The sequence below is a fragment of the Prionailurus bengalensis genome, chromosome C1, assembly GCF_016509475.1.
Source record: "Prionailurus bengalensis isolate Pbe53 chromosome C1, Fcat_Pben_1.1_paternal_pri, whole genome shotgun sequence".
In the NCBI taxonomy this organism is placed as follows: domain Eukaryota; kingdom Metazoa; phylum Chordata; class Mammalia; order Carnivora; family Felidae; genus Prionailurus; species Prionailurus bengalensis.
In genome coordinates this window covers 188,490,088-188,517,499 of record NC_057345.1, presented here as the reverse complement: position 1 = coordinate 188,517,499, position 27,412 = coordinate 188,490,088, and the positions used below count along the sequence as shown (strand labels likewise).

Below are 27,412 nucleotides of genomic sequence, written 5' to 3'. Positions count from 1 at the left end.
TTCATTCCTCTGTGATTCCCATAATGTGTATATTGGTGCACTTGAAGATGCCAAAATTCTTTCTGATTCAGAATTTCTCTTTGGTTCCTTTTTATAATTTCTGTCTCTATATTCTCATTTTGTTTATACATCATTTTCTTAGTTTCCTTTATTCTTTGTCCATGGGTCCTTTTAGCTCTTTGAGCACATTTAAGAAAGTTGTTTAAAAATATTTGTCTAGTAAGTCCAATTTCTGTTTTTTTCTCAGGGGTTATTCCTATCAATTTATTTTTATGAATGTCCATATTTCCTGTTTCTTTGTATGCCTTTTAATTTTTTTCTGGAAATTGGAAATTTTAAATATTATAATGCAATTCTGGGAATTAGATTTTCCTCCTTCATCAAGGGTTATTGCTGTTGATTTTTTGAGGGCTGCAGTCATCAGTTTCTTTAGTGACCTATTCAAGTTTTTTTTTTCTTTTTGCAAAGACTGTATTCCTCGTCATTTGTGGTCAGTCATTGTCTTTCTGTTCCATTATCTCAGTGGCCAGCTAATGACTTCACAGATTTTCTTAAACACAAAAATTTAGTTGTCCTTTTCTTTATTGACCAGTCCCCTGGATGCTATAAGTTTTGCATTAGATTTAGAGTTTGAAATAGTTGATCTTGCAAGTGATGAATCACTACATTCTACCCCTGAAACCATTATTACACTATATATTAAGTAACTTGGATTTAAATAAAATTAAAAAATAAAAATTTTCTGTGAAAGGAGGAAAAAAAGAAATAGTTGATCTCCATCTTTGACAGTTTATATTTATTTCAATGGAGAGAACAGTTCTGTAAGTACTCTACTCCACCATTTTCCTTAATGTCACTTCTCCCTTCTCTTTTGCTATATACTTTCTCTGATATTAATCTTATTTTTATTTTATCCTTTTAAGTTACAAAATATTTTTGTTTCCTGTGGCTTGGAAAGAGCAAGAATAGGTCAATGATATAGAAAAATAATGCCACTTTTAAAAATGATTGTCATTTCCTACCTTAACAACCTACTAATACAATGTTTAAGCTATGCAAGTTATCTCACCACCTCCAGTTGCACTGATTACATTGTAAATAAATTACTTTCCTTAATACGATAAAGCCAAGTGGTAACAATGGATCTCATTTCATTACTTAAAACCATCAATATGCTATTTAAAAGTCATATTGATATTTAATCAATTTTTCTATTCCTTTTTTTAAATTTCAGAGTCACCGTCATTCAGTTAGCACAAGGAATGAAACTGTAAATCTTACTGACGCTGAGGGTAAGTTATTTGTATATGTACTGTTTTGATTTTCAAATATTCATTGAAATTGAGAATAAGAACTCACCTAAAATAATTATGATCAAGACTTTCCTTCAAAATATAAATTATACTATTGGCACAAAAAATTATACTATTGGCACAAAAAATGTATGGAATTTTAATATTAATGGGAAATTAAGCAAAGCAAATTAAAATCCTTTATAATATTTATTTTACATGATTATATTATTACTAAACCATCTATTATGTTTATGTTTGTTTACAAATGTTTTGTCTACCCTGTAAATCTACCTAGTGAAGAGATTTTTCTGATCCAAAAAGATGTTCACTGATATCATTATGAAGACACGTTTGACATATCAGTAAACCCAAAGGAGATAATCAAAATATTTAACAACTCGTACATGCATAAGCATGGAACAAGCAAATTAGACAATACCATTGGGTCAGAGTTCTGGTGAACCCTACTATACTTTATTGGGATGAAAGGAAATGGAGATTTCTAAGGGAATCAGACAACTAGGGCAATGAATGTAAGGTGGACATTTGAACATCTTGAGGCAAAATTTTTATAAATTAATACAGAAATGTTTTAATATTTAACAATTGTAACAGTCATAATTGTGTAGTGATTGAATAGCCATCCAGAGGAGATGGCAGTAATCTAACTAAAATGAAGAGAAAATAAGATAACTAGAACACTTGACAGGAATGATGAGCAAACAAGCACACTTTTTTGTAACATGGAAAAAGTTCTCCAACACCCAACTTATGGGATATCAGATGACAGTGTACTTGAGAAGTATGTTTTTAGAACAAAGCCCCCAAAAGGGAAATTTTGCTTATTTGAATAGTTGACTATAGTGAAATAAAGATAATTAGAAATTAGTGCCTTAGGCATATATGTTTTGTATTTATATATGTATACATATGTATATGTATTTATACACTTGTTCTATACATTAATACCAATTCTAAAAACATATATGGGGGTACAAGAAGCTATTTTGTAATATAGGATGTCGGTTTCAGGAATTAATACTTTAAATGTCAGGAAAGTTTGGGGTGCCTGGGTGGCTCAGTTGGTTGAGCATCCGACTTTGGCTTGGGTCATGATCTCCTGGTTCACAGGTTCAAGCTCTGTATCAGGCTTTGTGCTTACAGCTCAGAGCCTGGAGCCTCCCTCTCTGTCTGCCCCTCCCCAATTCACACACTCTCTCTCTCTCTCTCTCTCTCTCTCTCTCTCTCTCTTTCTGTATCTCTCAAAAATAGATATTTAAAAATATTTTTTAAAATAAATGTCAGAAAAATTTTTATCAAGTAATAGAAAATATTTCTGAGGGGATAAACTATATCTCACCCCTGGCTTGCTACTAGTTCTGTGACCTTAGGTAATCATTTGTCTTGCAAAAGCCTTACTTTTCCCATTTTCAAAATGAAAGCATAGAACTAGATACTAAGAATAAAGTTTTCAGAACTTTCCTTGTCATTGCCTGACATTGCCTTATTCAATCATCATAGTTTTGTAAACACTTCCCATACATTTATTTGATCTTCATACAGCACTGTATGGTTCACACTGATCCAGTCACCTCTGAAAGGTGAAGAACCTTTATAAGCAGCATCAAATCAAATATGGGATTGGAAAGAACATCTATAGCATACCTTTTTAAAAATAAGTAAATGCTTAGAGAGAAAACAGGACTTAGTGCCTTTTTGCTCACTTCTATCTTGCTCTTGGGCTTTCTCATTTTTACAATGGGAGAAATGATTTTAAGATGACTGGGTTTCCTATTTCTAAGTCTATATTCCTAAATTTATATCTGAATAGAGCTTTAAAAAATTAAGATTCCTAAATACATATTTTAAATGGTTTTGTTATACTTTAAAAACAAACAAGGAAAAAAAGACCAAAACAAAACAAAAACCAGAATCTTAAACATAGAGAACAAACTGGTGGTTACCAGGAGGGAGGTGGGTGGGGGAATGGGTGAAATAGGTGAAGGGGATTGACAGTATACTTACTGTGACGAGCACTGAATAATATATAGAATTGTTGAATCACTAAATTGTACACCTGAAACTAATATTGATGTTAATTATATTGGAATTTAAAAATACACACATAAGAAAAAATGGTTATGTTATATTTTGCAAACTGAAAATCAGTTTACTCATGCAGACCAGTCTTATCTAATTAACCCAATCTATTATAAATACTTTATATGAGGGAGGGAGCTAAGATGGTGGCATAGCAGGAGGACGCTAGGCTTGCCTAATCCCTTGAACACAGCTAGATAACTATCAAATCATTTTGGTTTTTTTACATTTTTATATATTTTTTTAATGTTTTTATCTTTTGAGAGAGAGAGACAGAGTGTTAGTGGGGGAGGGGCAGAGAGAGAGAGAGAGAGGGAGACAAAGAATCTGAAGCAAGCTCCAGGCTCTGAGCTGTCAGCACAGAGCCCAATGTGGGTCTCAAACTCACAAGCTGTGAAATCATGACCTGAAGTCAGGTGCTTAACTGACTGAGCCACCCAGGCACCCCTACATTTTTTTAAATGTTTATCTATTTTTGAAGGAGACAGGGCGTGAGCTGGGGAGGCGCAGAGAGAGAGGGAGACACAGAACCTTAAGTGGGCTCTGGGCTCTGAGCTGTCAGCACAGAGCCCAATGTGGGCTTGAACCCATGGGCTGTGAGATCATGACCTGAGCCGAAGTCAGATGCTTAACTGGTTGAGCCACCCAGGCGCCCCCAAATCATTTTGAATACCCAAGAAATCCACCTGAGGACTGACAGACTAAACTGTACAACTAAAGGGACAGGAGAGGCCACACTGAGGAAGTTAGGAAGTGCAGAGATATAGTTTGGGGAGAAACGGATCATAGGTGCTAAGGAAGGGAGGGAGCCCTGGTTGTGGAGAAAGGTGAGAGAGAGTAGAGCACACTTCCCCATTGCCATTGGTTGGGAAAATGAGAGAGGCTGATTTTCATGACTTTGCAACCAGCAGGGCTCAAAGACTGGAGTTTTGGAGGTCAGTGGGCTTGGCTGAGATAGAGACCTGAGAGTGCTACCCTCCTACTCCTGGAGAGAAGGCAGACAAGCAACTCCAGGGCAAATGATGTGATCTGAGGATCACCTAAGGCACATGAGGAGAGACTGGTTGCTCTACTTGGAGCACAACTGTGAGAGGTGGCATTCACAGAGTTGCCTCTCCAAAGATAAGAGAACCAGTGGGTGCATTTTTCTCCCCCATGCCTTAGCATAGGCACAGAGACACCTGCTGAAGGCAGCAACCCGGACATAGGCTGTTGAGCCTGCTTGTTCCAATTCCCACACCCTTGTACTCTGGTGTGACAGCCTTCTTGGTCAAACATGCACCAGTCCCAGCACAGCAAGACCCACTCCCAGAAGACCAGCGCATGTCCCTACTGGTCCCTAAAGTTTGGAGTTTTAAAAGTTAGCAGGCTTGGCTGAGATAGAGCCCAAAGTGTACTGTGATGCTCCAGGCAGACAAGCAACACAGTGATGACAACATGAAAACAGCAATCCGAAAAACACCTGGGACATGGGAGGGGGAATCATTCACTCTTCTAGGAGTACTTCCCTGAGAACAGCAAGAACGATGTTCCAACTCTAGGGACAAAGGATCTGGCTGGTGTCATTCCCCTCTTCCCCACCTTGGCATAAAACAACTTCAGTAAACAGCACCACACCAAGACTGGCTGAATAACCTGATTACATCAAGTCACACCCCCCTGCACTCTGTTGGTACTGCTTTCCTTGGGCAAGTGTCCCTAAGGACCAGTGCAGTGGGCCCCTTCCCCAGAAGACTAGAAGAAACACTTGCATGCACCATGTCTACCAACCATACAGATCTGCTAGTCTTCTGTTATAATGGAAGTAGCATCAGGTCTCATTTAACAAGCAGATCAGAGCACACCTAGTTAAAACTCATCATACTCTAGCCAAGGTCCAAACACTACCCACTGCAGGCAAGGAGAACCTCTGCAGGTGAATGACCTGTGGGATAGAGCAGCGAAAACACAGCAGAAGAGAGCATGAAGCACACACCACAGACACTACCTGAAGCACCAGGCCCTGGACACAATATGACTTCTTCTTCATAAAGCCATTACTCTAAGGGGCAGGAACAAAACTGGATTTTCTACCACATGGAAAAATACAGAGACTTAGACAAAACGCCAAGATGGAGGAATTCGTTCCAAAGAAAGAACAAGAAAGAACCAGAGATATAATTGAAACAGATATAGGTGATATCCCTGATGGAGAATTTAAAACAATTGTAAAGATACTTGTTGGGTTTGAGAAAAGCATAGAAAACATCAGGAAGACTCGTGCCATAGAGATAAGAGTAATAAAACAATCAGACAGAGGAAGCTGGTCTTGGAAGATAGCGGCCTAGGAGGATGCTGGGCTCACCGCATCCTGCTGATCACTTAGATTCCACCTACACATGCCTAAATAACCCAGAAAACTGCCAGAAGACTAGCAGAATGGATTCTCTGGATCCAAGCACAGATGAGAGGTGAGAGGCCCACAGAAGAGGGTAGGCAGGGTAGAGAGGTGGTGTGTGCTACACGGACTGGCAGGAGGGAGCCGGGGCAGAGGGCCAGCCCACGGGCCAAGCAGAGGCCCCAAGTCTGGCTGGCAAAAGCAGAGGGGCCGGACGGAGTGTGTTCAGACAGCAAGCGGGACTTAACATCTGGAAGGTTATAAGTTAACAGGTCTGCTCGGAGAGAGAGAAGGCTGGAGGACAATAGGAGGGAGAGTTGTTGAGCCCCGGACGACAGAGCTCAGCTTGGCGGGGAACAAAGGCGCTCGCCAGCGCCATCTCCCTCGCCCATCCCCCAGTCAAATTCCCAAAGGGAACCAGTTCCTGCCAGGGAACTTGATTGCACCACGCAAACACCCAAGGCTGTGTTTCTGTGGATCCATCCCTCTGGCGGTGGGTCTGACTCCCTCCTGATGCTGCAGGGCCCCTCATGAAGCAAATCACCAAAGGAAAAACGAGCTGAGCATGCCCCTCCCACCCCTGTGCACCTTGCCGATCCACCCCAGCTAACACACCAGATCCCCAGAACCACAAGCCTGGCAGTGTGCAAGTAGCCCAGACGGGCCACACCACCCCACAGTGAATCCCGCCCCTAGGAGAGGGGAAGAGAAGGCACACACCAGTCTGACTGTGTCCCAGCGGTGGGCTGGGGGCAGACAGCAGGTCTGACTGCGGCCCTGCCCACCAATGCAAGTTATTCAAGACAGCACAGGGGAAGTGCCCTGCAGTTCCACACCACTCCAGGGACTACCCAAAATGATGAAACAGAAGAATTCCCCTCAAAAGAATCTCCAGGAAATAACAACAGCTAATGAACTGATCAAAAAGGATTTAAACAATATAACAGACAGTGAATTTAGAATAATAGTCATAAAATTAATCGATGGGCTTGAAAACAGTATAGAGAACAGTAGAGAATCTATTGCTACAGAGATCAAGGGACTAAGGAACAGCCAGAGGGGCTAAGAAATACTATAAATGAGCTGCAAAATAAAATGGAGACAACCACAGCTCAGATTGAAGACGCAGAGGAAAGAATAGGTGAACTAGAAGATAAAATTATGGAAAAAGAGGAAGCTGAGAAAAAGACAAAAAATCCAGGAGTATGAGGGGAAAATTAGAGAACTAAGTGATGCACTAAAGAGAAATAATCTACGCATAATTGGTATCCCAGAGGAGGAAGAGAGAGGGAAAGGTGCTGAAGGTGTACATGAAGAAATCATAGCTGAGAACTTCCCTGATCTGGGGAAGGAAAAAGGCATTGAAATCCAAGAGGCACAGAGAACTCCCTTCAGACGTAACTTGAATCGATCTTCTGCACAACATATCATAGTGAAACTGGCAAAATACAAGGATAAAGAGAAAATTCTGAAAGCAGCTAGGGATAAATGTGCTCTAACATATAAAGGGAGACCTATAAGACTCGTGACAGATCTCTCTACTGAAACTTGGCAGGCCAGAAAGGATGGCAGGAAATCTTCAATGTGATGAACAGAAAAAAATATGCAGCCGAGAATCCTTTATCCAGCAAGTCTGTCATTTAGAATAGAAGGAGAGATAAAGGTCTTCCCAAACAAACAAAAACTGAAGGAATTCATCACCACTAAACCAACCCTACAAGAGATCCTAAGGGGGATCCTGTGAGACGAAGTACCAGAGGCATCGCTACAAGCATGAAACCTACAGACATCACAATGACTCTAAACCCATATCTTTCTATAATAACACTGAATGTAAATGGACTAAATGCGCCAACCAAAAGACATAGGGTATCAGAATGAATAAAAAAACAAGACCCATCTATTTGCTGTCTGCAAGAGACTCATTTTAGACCTGAGGACACTTTCAGTTGAAAGTGAGGGGATGGAGAACTATTTATCATGCTACTGGAAGTCAAAAGAAAGCTGGAGTAGCCATACTTATATCAGACAAACTAGACTTTAAATTAAAGGCTGTAACAAGAGATGAAGAAGGGCATTATATAATAATTACAGGGTCTATCCATTAGGAAGAGCTAACAATTATAAATGTCTATGCGCCGAATATGGGAGCCCCCAAATACATAAAACAATTACAAACATAAGCAACCTTATTGATAAGAATGTGGTAATTGCAGGGGACTTTAACACTCCACTTACAGAAACGGATAGATCATCTAGACACACGGTCAATAAAGAAACAAGGGCCCTGAATGAGACATTGGATCAGATGGACTTGACAGATATATTTAGAACTCTGCATCCCAAAGCAACAGAATATACTTTCTTCTCGAGTGCACATGGAACATTCTCCAAGATAGATCACATACTGGGTCACAAAACAGCCATTCATAAGTATACAAGAATTGAGATCATACCATGCATACTTTCGGACCACAATGCTATGAAGCTTGAAATCAACCACAGGAAAAAGTCTGGAAAACCTCCAAAAGCATGAGGTTAAAGAACACCCTACTAGGAATGAATGGGTCAAACAGGCAATTAGAGAAGAAATTAAAAAATATATGGAAACAAACGAAAATGAAAATACAACAATCCAAACGCTTTGGGATGCAGCAAAGGCAGTCCTGAGAGGAAAATACATTGCAATCCAGGCCTATCTCAAGAAACAAGAAAAATCCCAAATATAATATCAAACAGTACACCTAAAGGAAATAGAAGCAAAACAGCAAAGACACCCCAAAGCCAGCAGAAGAAGAGAAATAATAAAGATCAGAGCAGAAATAAACAATACAGAATCTAAAAGAACTGTAGATCAGATCAACGAAACCAAGAGTTGGTTTTTTTAAAAACAATAAACAAAATTGATAAATCTCTAGCCAGGCTTCTCAAAAACAAAAGGGAAATGACCCTAATAGACAAAATCATGAATGAAATTGAATTATTACAACCAATCCCTCAGAAATACAAGCAATTATCAGGGAATACTATGAAAAATTATATGCCAACAAACTGGACAACCTGGAAAAAATGGACAAATTCCTAAACACCCACACACTTCCAAAACTCAAACAGGAAGAAATAGAAAACTTGAACAGACCCATAACCAGTGAAGAAATTGAATCAGTTATCAAAAATCTCCCAACAAATAAGAGCCCAGGACCAGATGGCTTCCCAGGGGAGTTCTACCAGACGTTTAAAGCAGAGATAATACCTATCCTTCTCAAGCTGTTCCAAGAAATAGAAAGGGAAGGAAACTTCCAGACTCATTCTATGAAGCCAGTATTACTTTAATTCCCAAGCCACACAGAGACCCAGTAAAAAAAGAGAACTACAGGCCAACATCCCTGATGAATATGGATGCAAAAATTCTCAGTAAGATACTAGCAAATCAATTCAACAGTATATAAAAAGAATCATTCACCATGATCAAGTGGGATTCATTCCTGGGATGCAGGGCTGGTTTAACACTCACAAATCAATCAACGTGATACATCACATTAATAAAAGAAAAGATAAGAACCATATGTTCCTCTCAATCCATGCAGAAAAGGTATTTGACAAAATTCAGCAACGTTTCTTAATAAAAACCCTTGAGAAAGTTGGGATTGAAGGAACATTCTTAAATATTACAAAAGCCATTTATGATAAGCCCACAGCTAACATCATCCTCAATGGGGAAAAACTGAGAGCTTTTTCCCTGAGATCAGGAACATGACAGGGATGTCCACTCTCACCGCTGTTGTTTAACATAGTGTTGGGAGTGCTAGCATCAGCCATCAGACAACAAAAGGAAATCAAAGGCATCAAATTTGGCAAAGATGAAGTTAAGCTTTCACTTTTTGCAGATGACATGATATTATACATGGAAAATCTGATAGACTCCACCAAAAGTCTGCTAGAACTGATATATGAATTTAGGAAAGTCTCAGGATACAAAATCAATGTACAGAAATCAGTTGCATTCTTATACACTAATAATGAAGCAACAGAAAGACAAAGAAACTGATCCCATTCACAATTGCACCAAGAAGCATAAAATACCTAGGGATAAATCTAACCAAAGATGTAAAAGATCTGTATGCTGAAAACTATAGAAAGCTTATGAAGGAAATTAAAGAAGATATAAAGAAATGAAAAAACATTCCGTGCCCATGGGTTGGAAGAATAAATATTGTTAAAATGTCAATACTACCCAAAGCTATCTACACATTCAATGCAATCCCAATCAAAATTGCACCAGCATTCTTCTCGAAACTAGAACAAGCAATCCTAAAATTCATATGGAACCACAAAAGGCCCTGAATAGCCAAAGTAATTTTGAAGAAGAAGACCAAAGCAGGAGGCATCACAATCCCAGACTTTAGCCTCTACTACAAAGCTGTCATCATCAAGACAGCATGGTATTGGCACAAAACAGACACATAGACCAATGGAATAGAATAGAGACTCCAGAATTGGACCCACAAAAGTATGGCCAACTCATCTTTGACAAAGCAGGAAAGAATACCCAATGGAAAAAAGACAGTCTCTTTAACAAATGGTGCTGGGAGAACTGGACAGCAACATGCAGAAGAATGAAACTAGATAGTTTCTCACACCACTCACAAAAATAAACTCAAAATGGATAAAGGACCTGAATGTGAGAGAGGAAACCATCAAAACCCTAGAGGAAAAAGCAGGAAAAGACCTCTCTAACCTCAGCTGTAGCAATCTCTTACTCGACACATCCCCAAAGGCAAGGGAATTAAAAGCAAAAATGAACTACTGGGACCTCATGAAGATAAAAAGCTTCTGCACAGCAAAGGAAACAATCAACAAAACTAAAAGGCAACCAATGGAATGGGAAAAGATATTTGCAAATGACATATCGGACAAAGGGCTAGTATCCAAAATCTATAAAGAGCTCACCAAACTCCACAGCCGAAAAACAAATAACCCAGTGAAGAAATGGGCAGAAAACATGAATAGACACTTCTCTAAAGAAGACATCCAGATGGCCAACAGCCACATGAAAAGATGTTCAATGTCGCTCGTCATCAGGGAGATACAAACCAAAACCACACTCAGATATCACCTCACGCCAGTCAGAGTGGCCAAAATGAACAAATCAAGAGACTATAGATGCCGGATAGGATGTGGAGAAACGGGAACCCTCTTACACTGTTGGTGGTAATGCAAGTTGGTGCAGCCACTCTGGAAAACAGTGTGGAGGTTCCTCAGAAAATTAAAAATAGACCTACCCTATGACCCAGCAATAGCACTGCTAGGAATTTACCCAAGGGATACAGGAGTACTGATGCATAGGGGCACTTGTACCCCAATGTTTATAGCAGCACTCTCAACAATAGCCAAATGATGGAAAGAGCCTAAATGTCCCTCAACTGATGAATGGATAAAGAAATTGTGGTTTATATACACAATGGAGTACTACAGGGCAATGAGAAAGAATGAAATATGGCCCTTTGTAGCAACATGGATGGAACTGGAGAGTGTGATGCTAAGTGAAATAAGCCATACAGAGAAAGATACCATATGTTTTCACTCTTATGTGGATCCTGAGAAACTTAACAGAAACCCATGGGGGAGGGGAAGGAAAAAAAAAAAAGAGGTTAGAGTGGGAGAGAGCCAAAGCATAAGAGACTGTTAAAAACTGAGAACAAACTGAGGGTTGATGGGGGGTGGGAGGGAGGGGAGGGTGGGTGATGGGTATTGAGGAGGGCACCTTTTGTGATGAGCACTGGGTGTTGTATGGAAACCAATTTGACAATAAATTTCATATATTGAAAAAAACCAATCAGACAAAAATGAGAAATGCAGTGACTGAGATTTGAAACAGATTGGATATAATGACAACAAGGATGAAAGAAGCAGAGGAGTATGTGATATAGAAGATAGAATAATGGGCATCTAGGGGTGGCTCAGTCTTTTTAGCATCCAACTCTTGACCTCAGTTCAAGTCTTGATCTCCGTGTTATAAATTCAAGCCCCACATTGGGCTCCACACTGAGTGTGAAGCCTACTTAAAAAAAATGAAGATAGAATACTGGACAAAAGAAGCTGAACAAAAGAAAGAAGAATTATGGAACATGAGAATAGACTTAGAGAATTCAATGACTCTATCAAACAAAAACATTTGTATCATAGGAGTCCCAAAGAAAGAGAGAAAAGGAGGCAAAAGGTTTATTTGAGAAAATCATTCAAAACTGCCATAATCTGGAGTAGCAAAGAGACATCCAAATACAGGAGGCAGAGAGAACTCCATCAAGATCTACAAAAGCAGGCCAATACCAATACATGTTGTAGTTAAATTTGCAACATATAGTGATAAAGAAAAAATCCTAAAAGCAGCAAGAAAAAAGACGTCCCTAACCTATAAGGGAAGACCCATAAGTCTAGCTGCAGATCTCTCCACAGTACCTTGGCAAGCTTGAAGGGAGTGGCATGGTATATTCAAAGTGCATAATGGGAAAAATCTGCAGCCAAGTATATTCGGTCCAACAAGCCTATCATTCAGAATAGGAGGAGAGATAGTTTCCCAGATAACAAAAACTAAAGGGGTTCATGACCACTAAACCAGCCCTACAAGAAATATTAAAGGGGACTTTTTGAGTGGAAAGGAAGGACCAAAAGTGACAAAGACAAGAAAGAATAAGAGAAAATCTCCAGAAACAACAACAAAGCCAAGTAATAAAATGGCACTAAATACATATCTATCAGTAATTACTCTGAATGTAAATGGACTAAACACTCCAATCATAAGACATAGGGTGTCAGAATGGATAAAAAAACAATAGGGCCTATCAATATGCTGCCTATCAGAGACTCATTTTAGACCTAAAGACACCTGCAGGTTGAAAATGAGGGATGAAGAAACATTTATCATGCAAATGGATATCAAAAGAAAGCCAGAGTAGCAATAAGCTAGAGATATTAATATTCATTGATATCTATATCAAACTAGACTTTAAAACAAAGAGTGTAACAAGAGATGAAGAAGAGTACTATATCATAATAAAGGGGTCTATCGACCAAGAATATATAACAATCATAAATGTTTATGCACCCAAAATGGGAACACCCAAATATATAAAATTCATGGGATGCCTGGGTGGTTGAGTCGCTTAAGTGTCTGACTCTTGATTTCAGCTCAGGTTGTGAGCTTATAGTTTGTGAGATTGGGTCCCACATCATGCTCTGCACTGACAGCATGGAGCCTGCTTGAGATTCTCTCTCTCTCTGCCTCTCTCTCTTTGTCCCTCTCCCTCTCTCTGTCTCAAAATAAACATTTTGTAAAAATAAAAATAAAACAATTCATAACAAACATAAAGGAGCTTATTGTTAATAATACAGTAATAGTAAGGGACTTTAATACCCCACTTACATCAATGGACAGATCATCTAAACAGAAAATCAACAAGGAAACAATGGCTTTGAATGACACACTGGACCAGAACATTCTATCCTAAAGCAGCAGAATACACATTCTTTTCAGGTGCACATGGGACATTCTCCGGAATATATCACTTACTAGGTTGCAAATCAGGCCTCAACAAATACAAGACTGAGATCATACCATGCCACTTTTCTCACCACGACGCTATGAAACTTGAAGTCAACCAGAAGAAAAAATTTGAAAGACCAAAAATACATGGAGGTTAAAGAACTTGCTACTAAAGAATCAATGAATCAATGAGGAAATCAAAGAAGAAATTAAAAATAATGGAAACAAATGAAAATGAAAACACAACGGTCCAAAATCTCTGGGATGCAGCAAATTGATCCTAAGAGGGAGCTATACAGCAATACAAATCTACCTCAAGCAAGAAAAATCTCAAACAACCTAACCTTTCACCTAAAGGAGCTAGAAAAAGAACAATAAATGAAGCCTAAACCCAGCAGAAGGAAGGAAATGATAAAGATTGGGGTAGAAATAAAAGATATAAAAAATAAAAACAAAACAATAGAACAGATCAATGAAACCAGGAGCTGGTTCATTGAAAAAATTAATAAAACTGATAACCCCCTGGCTGGACTCATCAAAGAGAAAAGAGAAAGGACCCAAATAAAATCAGAAAGCAGAGAGGAGAAATAACAACCAACAACACAGAAATACAATTATAAAAGTATGTAATGGAAGTTTATATGCCAACAAATTGGACAATCTAGAAGAAATGGATACATTCCTAGAAACATATAAACTACCAAAACTGAAACAGGAAGACATAGAAAACTTGAACAGATCAATAACCAGCAATGAAGTTGAATCAGTAATCAAAAATCTCCCAACAAATAAAAGTCCAGGGATAGATGTCTTCACAGGCAAATTCTACTAAACATTTAAAGAGTTAATACCCGGGGCGCCTGGGTGGCTCAGTCGGTTAAATGACCGACTTCAGCTCAGGTCACAATCTCGCAGTCCGTGAGTTCAAGCCCCGCGTCGGGCTCTGGGCTGATGGCTCGAAGCCTGGAGCCTGCTTCCGATTCTGTGTCTCCCTCTCTCTGCCCCTCCCCCGTTCATGCTCTGTCTCTCTCTGTCTCAAAAATAAATAAAATGTTAAAATTTTTTTTTTAAAAAATAGTTAATATCCATTCTTCTCAAACTATTCCAAGAAATAGAAAAGGAAGGAAAACTTAATTCATTCTATGAGGCCAGCAATACCCTGATACCAAATTCAGACAAAGACCCCACTAAAAAAGAGAACTACAGGCCAATATCCCTGGTGAACATGAATGCAAAAATTCTCAAGCAAGTACTAGCAAATCGGATTCAACAGTACATTAAAAGAATCATTCACCATGATCAAGTGGGATTTATTCCCGGGTTGAAAGTGTGGCTCAATTTTCACAAATCAGGGGCACCTGGGTGGCTCAGTCAAACATCCAGCTCTTGATTTAGGCTCAGGTCATGATCTCACAATTCGTGAGTTTGAGCCCTTCATTGGGCTCTCCAGTACAAGCAGTGGAGCCTGCTTGGGATTCCCTCTCTCTTCCTCTCCCTGTTTACCTCCCCTGATCTCTCTGAATATCAAAATAAATAAACCTTTATTTTTTAAAAAATTTTTTTAACGTTTTATTTATTTTTGAGACAGAGAGAGACAGAGCATGAACAGGGGAGGGGCAGAGAGAGAGGGAGACACAGAATCGGAAGCAGGCTCCAGGCTGCGAGCCATCAGCCCAGAGCCCAACGCGGGGCTCGAACTCACGGACCGCGAGATTGTGACCTGAGCCGAAGTCGGCCGCTTAACCGACTGAGCCACCCAGGAGCCCCAATAAACCTTTAAAAAAATATTTGCAAATCAATTAATGTGATACACCACATCAATAAAAAAAAAGGGTAAGTACCGTACAATCCTCTTAATAGAAACAGAAAAAGCATTTGACAAAGTACAACATCCAATTCATGATAAAAACCCTCAACAAAGTTGGTTTAGAAGGAACATACCTCAACATAATAAAGTCCATGTATGAAAAGTCCACAGCTAATATCATCCTCAATGGGGAAAAACTGAGAACTTTTCTCTAAGGTCAGGAAGAAGACAGGGATGTCCATTCTCACCATGGTTTTTTTTTGTTTGTTTGTTTTTTTAACAAGCTGCTGGAAGTCCTAGCCTCAGCAGACACCAAAAAGAAATAAAACAGCATCCAAAGTCAAACTTTCACTATTTGCAGATGACAGGATGCTTTACATAGAAAACCCAAAAACTCCCCCCAAAAGTTGCTAGAACTGATATACAAATTCACTAAAGTCACAGGATACAACATCAGCATACAGAAATCTGTTGCATTTCTATACACCAATAATGAAATAGCAGAAAGAGAAATCAAGGAATCAATCCCATTTACAATTACATCAAAAACCATGAGATACCTAAGAATAAACCTAACCAAAGTACAGGTGAAAGACCTGTACTCTGAAAACTATAAAACACTGATGAAAGAAATTGAAGATGACACAAACAAGTGGAAAATCACTCCATGCTCCTGGATTGGAAGAGCAAATATTGTTAAAATGTCCCTGCTACCCAAAGCAATCTACACATTTAATGCAATCCCTATCAAAATACCACCAACATTCTTCACAGAGCTAGAACAAACAATCCTAAAATTTGTATGGAATGACGAAAGACCCCAATAGCCAAAGCCACCTTGAAAAAGAAAAGCAAAACTGGAGACATCACAGTTCCAGACTTCACGTTATATTACAAACTTGTAATCACCAGGACAGTAAGTATGGTACTGGCACAAAAACAGACACATAGATCAATAGAACAGAATAGAAAACCCAGAAATGAACCCACAACTATATGGTCAATTAGTTTTCAACAAAGCAAGAAAGAATATCCAATGGGAAAAAGATAGTCTCTGCAATGGATGGTGTTGGGAAAACTGGACAGCAACATGCAAAAGAATGAAACTGGATCACTTTTTTACCACCACACACAAAAATGAATTCTAAATGGATTAAAAACCTAAATATGAGACAGAAAACCATTAAAATCCTAGATAACAGAGGGAGTAACTTCTTTGACATCAGCTGTAGCGGCTTCTTACTAGATATGTCTCCTGAGGCAAGGGAAACAAAAGCAAAAATGAACTATTAGGACTTCATCAAAATAAAAACCTTCTGCACAGTGAAGGAAACAATCAAAAAAACTGAAAGGCACCCTATGGAATGGGAGAAGATATTTGCAAATTCCATATCTGATAAAAGGTTAGTATCCAAAATATATAAAGAACTTATACAACCCAACACCCCAAAACCAAATGATCCAATTAAAAATGGGTGAAAGAGAGGCACCCGAGTGGCTCCGTTGGTTAAACATCTGACTTTGGGTCAGGTCATGATCTCACCGTTCGTAGGTTCGAGCCCCATGCTGGGCTTTGTGCTGATAGCTCTGATTCTGTGTCTCCCTCTCTTTCTGTTCCTCCCCCACCTGTGCTCTCTCTCTCTCAAAAATAAACATTAAAAAAATGGGTAGAAGGCATAAATAAACATTTTCCCAAAGAAGACATCCAGATGGCCAACAGACACGTGCAAAGATGCTCAACATCACTCATCATCAGGGAAATACAAATCAAAAGTACAATGAGATACCACCTGATACCTATCAGAATGGCTAAAATGAACAATGCAAGAAACAACAGGTGTTGGGAAGGATGTATATAAAGGGGAATCCTCTTACACTATTGGTGGGAATGAAAACTGGTGCAGCCCCTCTGGAAACCAGTATGGAGGTTCCTCAAAAAGTTAAAAATAGGACTATCCTACAGTCCAGCAATGGCACCACTATGTATTTACCCAAAGAAATAAAAAATACTGATTTGAATGGACACATGAACCACAATGTTTGTAGCGGCATTAACAACAATAACCAAACTATGGAAAGAGCCCATGTCCATACACACACACACACACACACACACACACACATGCACACACACATACACACAGAATATTACTTGGTGATCAAAAAGAATGAAATCTTGCCATTTACAACAACATGGATGGAACTAGAATGTATCATGCTAAGTGAACTGTTAGAGAAAGACCAATACCAAATGATTACAATCACATGTGGAATTTAAGGACCAAAACAGATGAAAATGTGAAGGGAAAAAAAAAGGCAAACCAGGAAACAGACTCTTAACTGTAGAGAACAGTTGAGGATTACTGGAGGGGAGGTGGGTGGGAGTCTAGGTTAAATGGGTGATGGGTTAAGGAAGGCACTAATAGTGATGAGCACTGGGTGTCGTATGTAAGTAATGAATCATTAAATTTTACACTTGAAACTAATACTACCATGTATGTTTACTAACTGGAATTTAAATAAAAACTTGAAAAAAAAGCATAAGTTAGTTTTGCTTTTATAAAAATAAATAAATGCAGTATACTTAGAGTTGATTCACTGTTGTTGAATTCCTTGATTTATTATTATTTGTAAAAAATTTAGAGGATTTGCCTAGCTCCATTACTTTGGAACTACTTTCATTGATACCTCTCACTCCCTTATATAAATGTATATATTTATGCACATTTATCTCAGCCTAGGACTACCAATAATTAAAGACTATAATTGTTCCATTCTATACTTTATAAATTATTTTAGTTTATTTCATGAGATTCCTCCTAGGGTCATGAATTATTGAGGAAATACAGAATTATTAATGAAAAGTATCTAGGATGTAGATTGTTTACACAGCTTTATAGATTTGGGTATGTATAGTAAATTTATAATGGAAGATTACCCAAATGACTCCTAGAGGATATGCTAAAATGAGATTCCAAGAAGGATGAGTAAAAGCAATCTTTTAAATATCCAGTCAAACACAACTTTGAATAATGTGCATAAAATTTAACACCCACAAAAAACATTCAGAACCACGTAGAGTGCAATGATGAGGTTTTGTTTGTTCGTAATTTAGTTTTTATTTTTTGAACTAGCATTAGGAACCAGAAAAATAGGAGTACTCCATACAAATATTTACTGTCATCTGACTAAAAGACATAAAAATATAGACCATTGTGACATTTAATTTTAATAACTTAATGCATGCATTTTAACAATACTATTGAAAATAGTAATTGGACTTATTAGGTGACAGACCCAAGGTTACAGTACATCAGGAGTCAGAGCAAAGGGAGTAGTAGTAACAAAAACAACAAAAGTTGCATTCTTTTTGTGCTTATTATGTTCCAGACCAGTGTTAGATGCTTTAGCCCTTAAAATCACATGCCTTATGGCAGGGGATCTTTATCTTTTGACAGATGGAGGAAATTGAGACAGAGAGAGCCAAAATAACTTGTCCAAAGTTAGATGGTTATTTACAGAGACTGTTTGAGTCCAAGCAGTCTGGTCCCAGAACCTGTGCTCTTAATTGCTATGCTGCACCATCATTAGTTAGAGACATGCCTATAGATCGTGTTTGTCAAATGCCACAAGTGCTAACTTATTTATATAATCTTTTTCTTAATTCTTTTTCAGATAGGTTAATGCAAGATAAGTTCCATGGACAAAAAAATTCAAATAAAAAGGGCAAATCGGTAAGTAGATTGATAGATCATTTAAAAATCATTAATATTTTACATTGTTTTGAATTAATATTTACTGATATTATTCTGTCATCAAGCAAGCATATGCATTATTATGAATCTGTTATAAATAAAATTTATTATATATTTATCCTATATATTTATCATATAAAAATCTATAAATTATTATAAAGCACCATAAACAACATTAACTTTAGCAGGCTACACTTCTGAATTCTTTACTTCTGCTTCCCCCCATATATCTATTGCTTAGTGGGCAACTCACAATAGCACTAGGGAAGCATAGACCACCTCTGCCCATCTGTTTTGATATGAATAGTTTTAAAGAAGCCATTCTCATCTCTTTTGTCCATTAATACTTGAAATTAATTATAATGGATTCCTCTTCTGCGTCTTGAAAATAGCAGTAAGTATTGCAGAAATGAAACAGGGGTGTGTGACTTAGGACAACCAGGCAAGAAAGAAATACTGACATGGAAGGTGAGAAGAGAAATAAAATTTTGGTCTACTTCCTATTTTACACTCAGTAGGTAAGAATCATCTCTCACAAGGAGAAAAAATCAAAGTGCTTTTCCTTGTAATTTTTAATGACTAACTGACTCCATAATCCAAGACATTGGAACCCCCTACTAATATTTTTTATAGATAGTAGGATTTGGTATATGAGTATTTTGAACTTAAAAGACCTTATAGTGAGGTAGCAGAAAGACTCATTTGGAGTAAACCATTATATATACAGTAACATAATTGTTCTAAGTGAGATAAGTTTACAAAGTACAGCAGGCATAGGCAAAGTAGCATTGACAGTTAAAGGTGATTTGACAACTAGCTTCAGATTGAGCCTGACTACATATTAGCTATGGCACTTTAGGTGATTTAGCATATTACCGCCAAAGCAATATCCTATCTTTTATACAATATTTGACCATAGTCTTTTCTACATTGGAGTAAGGTATTTATCTTACTTATCTTTTTATCTTCTGGCACCTGGCACAGTAGTACAAAGTAGTCACCCAATAGATGTTATATTTTGTCTGCCACATAGATTTTGTCTTTTTGCTGTTACCACTAATAGTTTCTTTCTACCAACTGCTTTGTGACAGCCCCCTAAAAGTATTGGTAGTGTTAGGCAAATGACACTCTATAGTTTTTATTCCCAGATATCCTATACTCCTGATCCCCTCTAGATCACTTGCAGCCAAGGCCAAAGGCCACATGTGGATGTGAAGAACTGCATGCCACAACTTCCCAAGACTCTAGATTGGAGGCAGTCAAGGCCCATGTGGGGACTGGTATATTCAACTCAGCTAAAACCCTGTAATTTCTCTGTTAGAAACACAAACACATACACACAATATTTACATAATTTATATGCAAAAGCTCATCACTGTATAAAAAAAGATAAAGGATAAAGGAAAAAGAATTATCATGGCATTAGGAAGAGGCATGGTGGAGGAGAAAGAACAGCCTTCATTTATACCATTAAAGTAGGAATCAAGATGAGATTATCCTGTAAGTCCTAGGGTAAGGACATCCCAGATTATCTTCACAAATCTATAATCTGGTAATACTACTGTTTAAAGTAAAAAAAAAAAAATAGGGGTGCTTGGGTGGCTCAGTTGGTTAAGCATCCGACTTCAGCTCAGGGCATGATCTCATGGTCCATGAGTTTGAGCCTGCATCAGGCTCTGTGCTGACAGCTTGGACCCTGGAGCCTGCTTCTATTCTGTGTCTCCCTCTCTCTGCCCCTCACTCTGCTTGCACTCTGTTTCTCTCTCTCTCAAAAATAAATAAACATTAAAAAATATTCTAAAAAATAAAAAAATTAAAAATAAAGTAAAAAAAAGTGTTACTATAAAAGCATTGAGAAATTAAATAGTAGTGCTAAAGGAACCTACAAACATTCAAAAGCTTTATATTAAAATGAAGAGACTTCAGTTTGGACAAGATGGAATAACCCCATTCCTCCTAGATTCTTCCCATCACAACTAAAAATATATATACCTTTAACAAACAAGCATAAGAAATCTCTGAAACAAAGAAAGAAGGAGGTAGGCTTCCTGGGGATCTGAGGACATGGTGTGAGTTTTCTAAGTTTCCTTATTTGTTCCTAATATATTCTCAACAGGATACTGCAGAAGCCTGCAACTAGAAGCTGCCAATAGGCACAGACTAAAGCTCCAAGGAAAGCCTGTTCCCTCTAACCAAGAAACCCAGAAAGGGGTAGGCTAACAGCAGTAAACTGTTTTAGCAGTGCCTGCCCTACTCCAGCCAAACTCCAATGAAAAAATTACACTCCTCTCCCAGCACATGGTTTCAGTGGATACAAGTAGGAAGTTGATCTTTTATCTCATACTCCACCCTTACCCCTGGTAAACAGGTGGCACACTGTGGTTTCCCCATTAGGTGGAAATAGGACTGAGCAGGCAGCTGTTCTGCTATCTCCACCCAGCAGAACAAGGCAATACTCCAATATCCCTTGATAGGATAGTGTTGGTGGGGCTAAGCTAGAAGCTGATCTTCTCATCCCCTGGCTTGTGAAAGTAACCAATACTCTGATTCTACCACCAGGATGGTATCAGTTGGGTCCAATAGCCAACTGAACCTCCATCCACACTTAGTAGCAACAAAATTTAATGAGGCTGTGTAATGGAGTCTTGGCTAGCACTAGTTTTTCCCTTGCCCCCTATGTCAGTAGGATCCAGTAGGGAATTGAGCCTCCATCCCCACCTGACATCAATGAGGCAAAACTAAGCAGTGGGGAGACAGGCTACTTGGCACTCTGTTTCTCCTTCCCCAATCCCTGGTGTCAGGGGGCTTAGTGGAGAGATGATATTACACCCACATTGGAGGTAAACACCCTCATTGGAGGTAAAATGTGGTTCAAGTGGCTGCCTCACTTTCATTGAGAAGGTGTTATCAGAGCCAGGGAGGATGCTCAATGTTCATTCTATTTGTCTTCAATAAGACAGTATGAGTCATTGCCCCACTTGTGCTGGGTGGTGTCAGGGATACCTGGTAGGAAGCTGAACATGCACATCCACCTGGCTGGCCCCATGCTACATCCCAACAGGGTGACTTCCTGCTAAAAATTTTTCTGGGGGGCACCTGGGTGGCTCAGTCAGTTAAGCATACAACTCTTGATTTCTGCTCAAGTCATGATCTCACGGTTTCATGAGTTTGAGCCCCACATCAGGCTCTGTGCTGACAGTGCAGAACTTGCTTGGGATTCTCTCTCTCCTTTTCCTTGCCCCTCCCCTGCTCGATTTCTCTCTCTCTCAAAATAAATAAACTTAAAAATACATTTTTAAAGAATCCAGGGTCTCATAATATAAGATCCTATGTATCCAGGATATACTTGAACATCATTTTTCATACCAGGAACCAGGAAAATCACAACATAAATGAGAAAAGATAATCAAAAGATGCAAACACCAAGATGAATCATGTTAAAATAACTGACAAGGAGTTTAAGCAATCACCATAAAAATGCTTCACCAAGCAATCAGAAGTTCTCTTGAAACAAAAATTATCAGCACAGACATAGAGGTTGTAGAAAAGATCAATGGAAAGTATAGAACTGAAAAAGGCTAACCAAAATAATAATCTCACTTAAAGGGCTTAATAGTAGATTGGAGATGACAGAGGATAGAAGCAGTGAATTTAAGAAAATACCAACAGAATTTACACAGTCTAAGCAATAGAAAGAAAACAAACTGAAAAAAATTAACAGAGTTTTAGGGACCTCTTGATCAATAGCAAAAGAGTTAACATTCATATTATTGGAGTTCCAGAAGGATTGGAGAGGGGAGAGGGACAGGGAGAGAGGGAGAAGGAGGAAAAAAGGGAGGAGGAAGTGGAGGAGGAGGGGGAGAGGAGAAGAAGAAAAATGAAAGAGCAAGAGTATTTAAAGGAGATAATGACTGAAAACTTCTCAAATTTGGTGGAAGACATAAACCTAATAGATTCAAGAAGCTGAGCAAGTCTCAAAGAGGATAAATCCTAAGAAATCTACACCAGGTCACATCATCATTGCAAATTTGAAAACTTAAAGAAAAAAAAACACCTTGAAAGCAGTCATAGAGAAACAATGCATTATCTACAGGGGAATATCTATTTGAATGACAGTGATTTTCTCATCTAAAGTTATGGAGATCAGAAAGAGGTGGCACAACATTTTTTCAAGTACTGAAAGAGAAGAACAGGCAATTCTACACCTGGGAAAAATATCCTTCAGAAGTGACAGAGAAATAAAGACATTCTTAGATAAAGGAAAACAAAGAGAACTTGTTGGTAGCAAACAGATCCTTAATGAATGGCTAAAGGAAAGTCTCTAGGAAGGAAGGAAGAAAAGAAAAAGAAATGAAAAAAGGAAAGAAAGAAAATAGAGAAGGCTTGGAACTTCAGAATTAAAAGAACATAAGAGTGGGCAAATATTACAGACTATCCTGCTTCTCATGAGTTTTAAGATGTTATGGTCAAAGCAAAGATTATAACACCATCTACTTGATGCACGTTGTAAGTAGAGGAAATAATTAAGACAATAATATTCTCAAAGTGAAGGGGCCTAAACAGGAGTAAGATTTCTATACTTCACTTGAAGAGGTAAAATATCAATAGCAGTAAATTGTGATGTTATGTAAATATAATACCACAACTAATGAAACTATAAAAAGCAATATACTCAAAAACAGCATAAATAAATCAATGTGGGATTCTAAGAAATATTAACCCACAAAAAAAAAACAATGAAAAAGAGAAACAGAGGAATGAGAAATAGAGGAAACAAACAGAAAACAAATAAATAATAAAATGGCAGACTTAAGCCCAAATATGTCAGTAATTACTTCAAATATAAGTGGTCTAAATACACTATTTAAAAGAGTTGGCAGTGGGGCGCCTGGGTGGCTCAGTCGGTTAAGTCCGACTTCAGCCAGGTCACGATCTCCTGGTCTGTGAGTTCGAGCCCCGCGTCAGGCTCTGGACTGATGGCTCAGAGACTGGAGCCTGTTTCCGATTCTGTGTCTCCCTCTCTCTCTCTGCCCCTCCCCCGTTCATGCTCTGTCTCTCTCTGTCCCAAAAATAAATAAACGTTGGAAAAAAAAAAAAAGAGTTGGCAGTGTGAATAAAAAACGTGACCCAACATTATGTATTGTATAGGAAATAACATAAAACTTACATATTTGTTTTTAACAAAAGCAAAAGAATGGGAAAAGATATGACATGCAAACATTAATCATAAAAAACAGCAATGGCTGTATTAATATTGGATAAACTAGATAGACATTAGAAAATTACTAAAGACAAAAAAGGATGCTATATAAAAATAAAAGTATCAGTCCACCAGGAAGACATAGTAACCCTAAAGTAACAGGGCCTAAAAATATATGAGACAAAATTTGATAAAGCTGAAAGAGGAAATAAAATCCATAGTTAATTGGGTATGTGAACAGCCCAGTCTCAGTAATTTATAATTACTAGACAGAAAAAAATCAGCTAGTAAAAGACCTGAACAAAAAAAGCCAACAAGACCTGGCACTCTGCCCAACAACAGAATACACATTGTTTTCAAGTGCTCATGCAACATTTAGATTTTATGGACCACATCATGGATCATAAAATCAACTACAGCAAATTTAATATAATTGAAACCATATGAACTTTTATTCTCTGACCACATTGGAATATAGAGGGCTGAAGGAACGTGGGGGCTGATCAAGGAAAAAGATGACCATAACATGGCTTTAGCACACACATGCCTTATTTGAGTGACACTTTAATAGGTTTGAATGTGGGGGGAAGTCCCTCACAGCATGAGACCATCCAGAGGCTATAGAACAGAGGCCACCACTTCCACATAGCATGGAAATTCCTGGGTGACAGGGTTATTGGAGAGGTGGTTACATATCTAGGTCATTTCACTCAGCAGGGAGTCTCAGGGTCAGAGAAGTCTAAAGGGCAGCAGGGACTAGAGGTCTTTATATACCCAGGGTTTATCTTATCTATGGCTAGCATATGTTAGGCACAGTTTCATGTGGTATGCAAAGCAGGTGGGCTTTAAATAGCTAATTTGGGTTATTTTTATTATTTTATTTTTAAATGTTTATTTTGAGAGAGCACATGTAGGGGGAGGAGGAGGGAGAGAGGAGAGAGAGAATCCCAAGTAGGCTCCATGCTATCAGGGCAGAGAGTGACATGGGGCTTGATCCCATGAACCATGAGATCATGACCTAAGCTGAAATCAAGATTTAGATGCTTAACTGACTAAGCGGCCCAGGAACCCCTATTTGGGTTATTTTTAAAACAATTGGATGTACACAAATTTTAGTTTGGCGCTGGCAGGCTTTTGAGCTAATGGGTCTCAGCCTGTTTTGAAGAGGTAAACAACCTGGTGGGTGGAAGTATATAGAAGCCATCTTTGGGTCATTTACATAGCATGGAATCAAACTAGAAATCAACAACAGAAAGACAACAGAAAAGCCTCCAAATGCTTATAAATTAAACAACACACTTCTGTATAATCTTCAGGTAAAAGAAATCTCAAATGGAATAAAAAATACATAGAACTGAGTACAAAGGAAAATATAACATATCAAAACTGATAAGACATAGTTAACACAGCCATTGAGAGGAATGTATAGCACTAGATGCATACACTGGAAGATGAAGACTGTCAAATAAATAATCTAAGCTCTCATCTCAAGAGCTTAGAGAAAGAAGGGCAAACTAAACCCAAAGCAAGGAGGACGAAGGAAATAATAAAGATAAGAGCAAATATTAATGAATTTGAAAACTAGAAAATAATAGAGAAAATCAGTGAAACAAATGAAGGTGACTCTTCAAAATCAACAAAATGAATAAACCTCTAATAAGAATGGCAAAAATAAAAAGAGAAAAGATGCAAATCACCAACATCAGGAATGAAATAGAGTATATCATTGTAGAATTAAACAGATAATAAGGAAATGCTGCCCAGAAATTTAGGCTCATATATTTGACAACTTAGAAGAAGTGGACCAAGTCCTGGAAAACCACACACTATCCATGTCAATTAAGATGAATTAATCAGCCTAAATAGTCTTACAGCCATTAAAAAAAAATTGAATTGGTAATTAAAAGCTCCTGGAAAAGAAGTGTCCAGGCACAGATGGTTTCACTGGAGGTTTTACCAAGCAGTCAAGAAAGAATTAACACTAATTTTACCCAATCTATTTCAAAAAACAGAAGATTAAATAGTACTTCCCAACTAATTTTATGTAGCTATTACCTAAACCAGATAAAGACAAGGAAGGAAGGAAGGAAGGAAGGAAAAGAAGAAAGAAAGAAAGAAAGAAAGAAAGAAAGAAAGAAAGAAAGAAAGAAAAAGGAAGGAAGGAAGAGGAAGGGGGAAGGAAGGAAAGGAGGAAAGGAAGGGAGGAAATAGAGAAAAGGGAAGGGGGAAGGAAGGAAGAAAAAAGAAAAGAAAAGGGAAGGGGGAAGAAAAAAGGGATAAAGAAGGAAAGAGGAAAGGAAAGGGAAAAGAAAAAAGAGGGAGGGAAGGAAGGAAGAAAAAACTACAAACAGTATTGCTCATGAATTTAGATGCATAAATCCTCAACAGAATATTAGCACACTTATACAGCAAGTATAAAAAAAAATTATATGCCATGCAACACTGGTTCCACGTTTGAAAATGAGCCCATGTAATTCATCATATCCAGATGTGCAAGACATGTTCAACATTTGAAAATCAGTCATGTAATTCACCATATCAACAGACTAAAGGAGAAAAATATGGTATCAGTTGACACAAAGATTTTTTCACAAGATTCAACATACAATCATGACATAACTCTCAACAAACTATTATAAGGTAACTTTGTCAACTTGATAAAGTGCATCTGCAAAAATCTAGTTTACATTAACTCAATGGTGAATGCCTGAATGCTCTTCTTCAAAGATAAGGAATAAGGCAATGATATATGCTCTTTTTTAATATAGTACTAGAAATTTTATCCATTGTAGCAAAAAAGAAAAGGAAATAAAAGTCACATAAATTAGAAAAAAAGAAATAAAACTGGGGCGCCTGGGTGGCGCAGTCGGTTAAGCGTCCGACTTCAGCCAGGTCACGATCTCGCACTCCGTGAGTTCGAGCCCCGCGTCGGGCTCTGGGCTGATGGCTCGGAGCCTGGAGCCTGTTTCTGATTCTGTGTCTCCCTCTCTCTCTGCCCCTCCCCCGTTCATGCTCTGTCTCTCTCTGTCCCAAAGGTAAATAAACGTTAAAAAAATTTTTTTTTAAAAAGAAAAAAAGAAATAAAACTATATTTTCAGATGGAATGATTGTGTATAAAATAGAGTCTAAAAACAACAACAATAACACAATATGAGAAATAATAAGTGAGATCTGTAAGGTTGGAGGATACAAATTCAAAATGAAAAAATAAGTAGCATTTCTATATACTAACAATGAAAATGTGGAAACAAAAATTTAAAAAACAACATTTACAATAACTCCAAAGAAAATGACATACTTACAAATTGAACAAAACATGTAAACAATCTGTATGA

General features: G+C 38.1%; 1 protein-coding gene across 6 annotated transcripts in view; it reads left to right on the top strand.

The window, feature by feature from the left end:
* The window catches only part of C2CD6 (C2 calcium dependent domain containing 6), a 186,049-nt gene that overhangs the window by 136,269 nt on the left and 22,368 nt on the right, over window positions 1–27,412 (top strand). For all 6 annotated transcript variants that reach the window (XM_043577483.1, XM_043577482.1, XM_043577485.1 and 3 more), the window contains 2 exons: window positions 1,235–1,292; window positions 18,798–18,856. In XM_043577483.1, coding sequence (XP_043433418.1) covers window positions 1,235–1,292; window positions 18,798–18,856 — 117 coding nt within the window. The remainder of the gene's footprint in view (window positions 1–1,234; window positions 1,293–18,797; window positions 18,857–27,412) is intronic.